The 8,003-nt window shown below is 47.3% G+C and overlaps 1 protein-coding gene across 1 annotated transcript; it reads right to left on the reverse strand.

The window, feature by feature from the left end:
- Positions 1-4,040: 4,040 nt before the first annotated feature.
- AP5S1 (adaptor related protein complex 5 subunit sigma 1) lies at positions 4,041-8,003 on the reverse strand. Its single transcript, XM_007195872.3, has 3 exons — positions 7,729-8,003; positions 6,470-6,658; positions 4,041-5,169 (listed from the first exon to the last, which is right to left on the reverse strand). The coding sequence occupies exons 2-3, from the start codon at positions 6,640-6,642 to the stop codon at positions 4,743-4,745; spliced, it is 600 nt and encodes a 199-aa protein (XP_007195934.2). The 5' UTR covers positions 6,643-6,658; positions 7,729-8,003; the 3' UTR covers positions 4,041-4,742.

An 8,003-nucleotide genomic window follows, 5' to 3' on the forward strand; every position in this document is an offset into this window, starting at 1 on the left:
AACGCAGCCAAAAAAAGTACGTATTTGCTTATATTTGTATAAAGAGAGATAGAAAGATATGTAGGAAACCTAGAAGGCTATTATACATTAGGGCAGAGGGGGAAACAGGGTAGATGAGGACAGAGGCAGGACCAAGTTTTTCAGTAAAAACATTTTTATCATTTTGATTTCTAAACCATGATACCTGTTTAGAAAATGAAATTTAATTTAAAAAATAAACATTTAAAAAATTCAAGTAGAAATTAACACAACATTGTAAAGCAACTATACACCAATAAAAATTGATTTAAATAAATAAATAAATAAGTTTTAAAATAAATAAATAAAAATTCAAGGCTGGCCCAAATGGGCTCACTGGTAGTCTGCCAAACATTTAGGAAAGAAAATATACCAATTTGCTAAAATCTTTTCCTGAAGATACAGAAGCAGAGGAAATACTTTCTCATTCCATGAGGCCAGCATTACCATAATACCAAAACCAGACAAAGGCATACAGGGAAACTGCAGACCAATATCACTCATGAACACAGATGCAAAAGTGCTCAACAACATATTAGCAAATAGAATCCAACAATATGTAAAGAATTATACACCATGACCAAGTGGGATTTATCCCAGGTATGCAAGGCTGGCTCAACATCTGAAAATTAATTAATGGCATCACATCAACAGACTGAGGAAGAATAATCACATGATCATACCAATAGATACAGGAAAAGTATTTTACAAAATCCAACATCCATTCATGATAAAAACGCTCAGCAAACTAGAAATAGAGGGGAACTTCCTCAACCTGATAAAGAACATCTACAAAAACCTACAGGAAACATCATACTTCGTGGTGAGAAACGAGAAGATTTCCCACTAAGATCAGGAACAAAGCAAGGATATCTCATCTCACCACTCCTTTTCAAATTGTACTGAAGTCCTAATTAATGCAATAAGACCAAAAAAAAAAAAAAAAAGAAATAAAAGGTAAGTAAATTGGGAAGGAAGAAATAAAACCACATCTGTCAGCAGATGACATGATTGTCTATGTAGAAAATCTGAAAGAATCAACAAAAAAACTCTTGGAACTAACAATCATAGCAAAGTTGTAGGATATAAGGTTAATATGCAAAAGTCATTCCCTTTCCTCTATATCAACAATGAACACGTGGAATTTGAAATTAAAAATACATTACCATTGCAGCCACTATGGAAAACAGTATGGAGGTTCCTCAAATACTAAAAACAGAGTTGCCATATGATGCAGCAATCCCACTCGTGGGCATATATCCGGAAAAGAGAAAACTGTAATCTGAAAAGATACATGCACCCCAACGTTCATAGCAGCACTATTTATTTATTATTTTTTTTAACTTTATTTATTTTATTTATTTATTTTTGGCTGCACTGGGTCTTCATTTCTGCATGCGGGCTTTCTCTAGTTGCGGCGAGCGGGGGCTACTCTTCGTTGCGGTGCACGTGCTTCTCACTGCGGTGGCTTCTCTTGTTGTGGAGCACAGGATCTAGGCATGCGGGCTTCAGTAATTGTGGCTCACAGGCTCTAGAGCGCAGGCTCAGTAGTTGTGGCGCACAGGCTTACTTGCTCCGCGGCATGTGGGATCTTCCTGGACCAGAGCTCGAACCCATGTCCCCTGCATGGGCAGGCGGATTCTTAACCACTGTGCCACCAGGGAAGTCCCCAGCAGCATTATTTATAATAGCCAAGACATGGACGCAACCTAAATGTCTATCAACAGATGAATGGATAAAGAAGATGTGGTATATATACATACAATGGAATACTACTCAGCCATAAAAAAGAAGGAAATAATGCCATTTGCAGCAACATGGACGGGCCTAGAGATTCTCATACTAAGTGAAGTAAGTCAGAAAGAGAAAGACAAGTACCATATGATATCACTATATGTGGCATCTAAAATATGACACAAATGAACTTATTTACAAAACAGAAATAGACTCATAGACATAGAGAACAGACTTGTGGTTGCCAAGGGGAAGGGGGGTGGGGAAGGGATAAATTAGGACTCTGAGATTAGTAGGTACAAACAACTATATATAAAATAGATAAACAGCAAGGTCCTACTGTATAGCACAGGGAACTATACTCAATATCCTGTAATAAGCCATAATGGAAACGAATATGTATATATATGTATAAATGAACCACTTTGCTGTACACCAGAAACTAATGCAACACTGTGAATCAACTATACTTCAAGACTAGTAAAAAATACATTACTATTTATATTAACACCCCCAAAAATGAAATACTTAGATATAAATCTAACAAAATGTGTACAAGATCTCCTTAAGGAAAACTACAAAACTCTGATGAAAGAATCAAAGAACTAAATAAGTGGCGAGATATTCCCTGTTCATGGATAGAAGACTCAATATTGTCAAGATGTCAGTTCTTCCCAACTTCATCTTCATCTATTCAATGCATTCCCAATCAAAATCCTAGCAAGTCATCTTATACCATGCATAGCACCTAGCAGAGTGTCAGGGCCAAGGCAGGCTCGATGAAAGTGAAGCAAGCGTCAGAAGTTGTGGTGGAAACCCGGCTCAGAGGTACTGGGGCAAAAGTGGGAATATACAGAAAGGGCACTGGGCAAACTCGAATGATTAAAGAAACCCAGGTACTAACTGGGCATCTGGAACCATGGAAACCAGGGGCTCAGTGGCCTCGGGAAAGGATCTCACTCTCTGCCATTCCCTGTGTATCAGTTTCCTCTACTTGATGGGAGGAAGTAGCCTCACCTCAAGCCTCACCACAAGCCTCACCTAACCCCAATTTCCCACAGCTTCTAGAGGAATAGGGTCTCACCCTCTTCCTCAAGCTCAGTTTGAAAAATAGGTTTTTCAAACCTCAGAAAGGTTTCAGACCAGCCAAGCTTGAGCCCTTCAACCGAAGTCAGAGGGGCCTGTTCTTGTGAGAATACAGCCACTCGGCAAGGACCACCAGCCTGGAGTGAGGGGAGGAGCAGGCCGAGAAAGCAGACTTTATAGGGCAGGGGTGTCCCATTGGGGGCCTCTGGGACATTTCCAGTGGCACAGCTTGCCACAAATACAGACTGAGGTCCCTTTAGTGCTTCAAGGTCAGAGGGTGATTTGTGGCACCCTAGGATGGAGAAGGTGGCCTTGTCCTAGTAGAGACGGTGGTGACGGAAGGCATGGCATGGCTGATGGCCTTCGCTGCAGAATTGGAAGGGCAAAACTCCAATCACAGGTGCTGCCTCCTAAGTGAGCGTGGGTGGGTTCTTCCTGGGTGCCGAAGGGCAACTAATACTTGGCAAACATGAGACAAGGCCCACACCTGCACACTGACCACCTAGGAGGAGGCCCGTTCTGCCCATGAAAGAAAGCCATACCTCACAGGTCACAAGTAGATCGTGAAAATAGATATAACTGAGGTTTTATCCAACTGAATCATTTTAAACCATCACTAGGAGCTACTGAGTAAAGACTCCCGAACAGCAGTTGGGTGCCCCATCCATAACCTTTTGGGCCTGACCATGGTGCAGGCAGGCCCAAGGGCTTTTTGTGAGGGCAGAAAGAGCCAGGGAATTTGCCTTGGGACCAACTCACAATCAGATGGAAGGGGGCTCCAGACAAACATCCACCGTCCTTCACCCCTCAGGTGAGGTCATTCAGAGGTGACTGCTGTGCACTGGCCCCCAGGGGCACTTAGTGCACTTAGCTCCCTACCTACCCTTGATAACACACCTGTATGGTCTGCCTCCCCTTCCAGTGCTTTCTGGGATCACCTCCAACATAAACTGCTTGTACCTAATCCTTGTCTCAGGCTCTGCTTCTCAGGGATCCACACCAACACACCACATTTTGGTAGAGGAAGCAAGTGCTACAATCCGAAGGAGGCATTTAAGGAGACAGAAGTGATGAGGGGGACAAGAGGTGGAGAACCTCCCAAGAAGTCTCTTGGGGACATACTTGACCACAAAGGCTCAGACACCCAGCTCAGAGTGGCACAGGAGAAGACGTGAATTAATCAAACTCACAGAAACAGAGGGTGAAATCACACACTCGGTGCTTTTAATTCAAAATGAGAAGGACAACATCAGATCTCTCTCACCCGACACCACCCTCTCTCCCTGCAGACAAAGTAAGCCCATGATTATCTCATGGCTGCCAGTGGGCATAGGCTGGGCCCAAAAGGAGCTACGGAGCCTCTCTGCTGAACAACTCACACCTTTGTGAACTGTGGTGGGGCTGGACACTGAGCAGGCCCTCGCCAACAAAATCCTTGATGATGGTGCCTAAGTAGGTGCAAAGGCAGAAGCCAGCTCCCTGACCCTCGAAATCTCAGAGACTCCTTTTGCACTGCAATGACTATGGGTTTGGAAGAAAGTGGGCTGAGTTCCAAGCAGCCGTTCCTTACTGCCCCAGCACTAGTGGCTGGTGGACTGTTTGGGGCTGGCTGGCAGGGATGGGAGAAAGTGGGGTCAAGGACAAGTGGGGCTGGACCATTGCAGCAGTCTGAATAAGTCACGAGGTCACTCCAGGTATAGGATGCTCTGTGATTCCTCCTCTCTACCCTCTCCCTGGCCCCCTTTTCTGCCAGCTTGTCCCATCCATTTGTCCTGGGTGTGGCAGCACACCAGAGCTGGGAGGAGGCTGGGAAGGAGGCAGATGCCAAATTTTACCTGGCTGTATATCTGTCCATCCCCATCCTCCCTCCTTGCCCTCTTAGGGAGTTCCATCCCATTGAGGGGTCAGCGGGTCCAGGCAGCACTGAATTCTTTCTCCAGACCCTGGACAAACTGGTCATTGAGGAATAGCAGCTGACCATGGGGCAGGAAGCGGGCGAGGATGCCCTCGATGCAGTCAGCCCGTAGCAGGAGGTTGGCAGTGGGGACCAGCAGCCGGAGGTGCTCAAGGAGAAGGCGGGCCAGCAGCCGAAGCGTGCCCTCTGCCAGCAGCAGGTTCTCGTGGGCATTCAGCACCAGGGCGAAGCCTAATGAGAGCACGCCTAGCCACACCACCGTCCGAGGCTCCTGGAAAGGGTCCCCTGCCGTCAGGCGGAAGGCCCCACATGGGGACTCATGCAGGTGCACTGGGTCATCTGAGGACTGGGGCTGCAGGTCCACAGCAGGCCGGCCGCACGCCTGCTGCTGCAGTTGGCACATGGACTCCACCTGCCTGTGGAGAATAGGTGGGTCACTGACCTGTCATCCTCAGGACCACCCCTGGAGCTGGGAGCTGCCATTATCCCCATAACTAGATGCAGAAACTAAGCCCCAGAAAGACTAAGTGAAGTGACCTGCCCAGGGCCACAGAGCAGGAAGGATGAGCCCAGATGGGAATCCAGGCTCCAGCCTCCAGGCCCTGAACCATTTCACTCCATGTGGCCAAGAGAAGGCAGGTTCTGAACACAGCTCCCTGGGCTGGGAAAAGGCACCAGGGGATGAAGATCCTGCCCCTGCCTGCTTCACAGAGGCCTCCTCAACATCTCAACAAGAGATGAGAAGCGGAGTAAAAGCTATGTCCAACCCAGGCTGTCCAACCTCTCCACCCTCACCCCATCCTGCAGCCCTCTCCAAATAAAAAAGAAAAACCTTGCACTTGGACATCCAGGCTTTTGAAATCACTCTCTGATCTCTCATGAATCACCTTCCAATTTGGGCCATGTACAGGCTGCTCTTAAAGACACGTTTGGTTTTCTGTGCCACATAAGGGGGAGGAGGCCCAGCAGAACAAAGAGATAAACAAGAGGCTGGCCCAGGGTTGCCCCAGAGTGTTAATCCTCCCACCCAAAACACAGAGGGGCCAGGAGATTCTGGCACCTGCTGGTTCAGACTGGGTCTGTGAGGGGAAGGTCCAAGGTCAGCCATCACATCTAGAACAGTGTTTCCCAACTGTACCCTGTGGATCCTGGGCTTTTGGGAGGCTCTTGGCACAGATTCCCATAAACCACATTCTCTCTCCTCCTAAGAAATTCATAAAGCTTAAAGGCACACTAAGGGCCCTGAAAAGTCCTGCACTGCAAAGCATATTTAATCTGTACTGCTTACACTCAAATCCCAACTCTTTCACTTTCTAGATGCATAACCTTAGACAGGTTAAATTTCTTTAACTCTCTGTAGCTCAGTTTACTCATCTGTAAGGTGGGGATAATGTACCTACCTCAAAAGACTGTTTCAAAGATAAAATGAGTTCATATACACAAAATGCTCAGAACATAAAATGCTTAGTACATACAGGCTCAATAAATGCTAACTACAAAAAAATTACCATAAATGCTAACTATAATAAATAATGATGATGATAATAGCATTATTATGTCTTTAACCCTTTTTCATATAATACTTGTGACTACTGTGGAAGACTTTGAGAGCACTACTCTAAAACTTGCTCTCTGCTTCTTAGTCCTCCTGTTTCTCTGTGCCCCCCAGAAAACCTATCATAATCGGTGTGTATTCAATGGGTTGGACTGTGTTACCTGGCCACAGCCAAAATCTGCTCCTTTCGGAGGAGCCTGTCCCTCTCAGCACCATGTGGCTGTGGGTCGTTGGGTGAATTCTCGGTACCAAAGAAGCAGGAGTAGAGCACTCGGCAAAGGCCCTCCTCAGCCTTCGTGGCCCGCAAGGTGTGGATGAGGAAGACATGGACCATGGCTCTGGGATGGATGCTACAGGAAAGCCAGAGACCTCAGTGAGATGAGTGTAAAACCCCAGAGGGGAGGCAACCACAGAAAGGTTCTGGCCTAGCTAGGCCTGGGAGCGTGTCTGGAGGCTGGTGTGGCTAGTCACTGGTCCTCCTCAGTCACCCAAGACACACGCCCAGCCTCTGAATGTGGTCAGCACCAACTCTGTCCATAAGAGTCTAGCAGCTATCTTAGACAACCCCAAAGCCAAATCTACAAACAACCAGCCAGGAATCTTGAAAAATGTCAGTCATCAGAGTCAAGGAACACTGGGGAGCTGCTCCAGACTGAAGGAGGCCAAAGAGACAAGACAGCTGAATGCATCCTGCGATACTAGATAGGAGCCCTGGCAGAGAAAAAGGTAGTTTCAACATAGGGCACTACTAGGACAACTGGAAGCATTTAAATACGGATTACAGGTTAGATAATAGTCTTGATCGATGTTACCAGATTTTGAATATAGGAGAATGTCCTTGTTTTTAGAAAATACACACTGAAGTACCTCTAAATATAGAGGTAAAGGGGCATCATATCTGCAACTAACTTAATTGGAAAATTAAGTATACAGGAGTTCTTTATAAGAACAGTCTTGAAATTTTCTGTAAGCTTGAGATCACGCCAAAATAAAGACCACGAAATAGTAATAATAATGGTGTTTGGCTCAGTGACCAGCCCGGGGTTGAAAGGCAGCGGGTAGACGGTAAGCAGATATCTGTAGCTAAGGGTAAATAGATAGTGAGTTTAAACTGGTTAAACAAGAAGGTTCGCGACAGCGCTTTGAAAGCCGTAGCTCGGAGACCTCGACTGACCTCCCGCGACCCTCTACCCGCAATCAGAGCCGTCATCAGCCTTCGCCACCGCGTCCCCCCCCCCGCCCCCCACAGAGAAATGGTAGCAGCCAAGACGCTTACGTCACTACTTGGGGCAACCCTGTGGCGCTGTGCCTCTGGGGGACTGTAGTTGCTTGCCCCAGCTAGCCAAGCCTAAGGAGGGGGCACCCTGGACTGAGTGTGCCCTGCAACCCCGGGCCGCTGTCCTCGAGGCGAGACACTCACCTTTTCTTCCGTGCCCACGGACTTCTACTAACAGGCCCCTTCACTCGATTAAACGGGAGATACGGCAGTTGCGCACGCCAGTAGCAGGCGCGCGCCTGAGAGTGACGCGCTCAGGGTGGGCGGGGCCTCATAGCCCGAGCTGTGCTCCGGCTGCGGGGCGTGGGTGGCCTTCTGACGCCTGGACCTCCAGCTCAGGCGACTTTCACCGTCGGACCAAAATCCCCTTGCTCCGGGTTCACGGCGCGGCCCACGCTGCTCACTCACTGACTGGGTAC

This window comes from Balaenoptera acutorostrata, chromosome 15 (genome assembly GCF_949987535.1).
Source record: "Balaenoptera acutorostrata chromosome 15, mBalAcu1.1, whole genome shotgun sequence".
Classification (NCBI taxonomy): Eukaryota; Metazoa; Chordata; class Mammalia; order Artiodactyla; family Balaenopteridae; genus Balaenoptera; species Balaenoptera acutorostrata.

What these genes read in the sequence shown, in the direction of transcription:
- AP5S1 (XM_007195872.3), bottom strand. Translation starts at nt 6,642, where the DNA reads ATGGTCCATGTCTTCCTCATCCACACCTTGCGGGCCACGAAGGCTGAG. An exon ending in CAGATTTTGGCTGTGGCCAG is followed by an intron (nt 5,170 to 6,469) that starts GTAACACAGTCC and finishes TATTCTCCACAG; the next exon opens with GCAGGTGGAGTCCATGTGCC.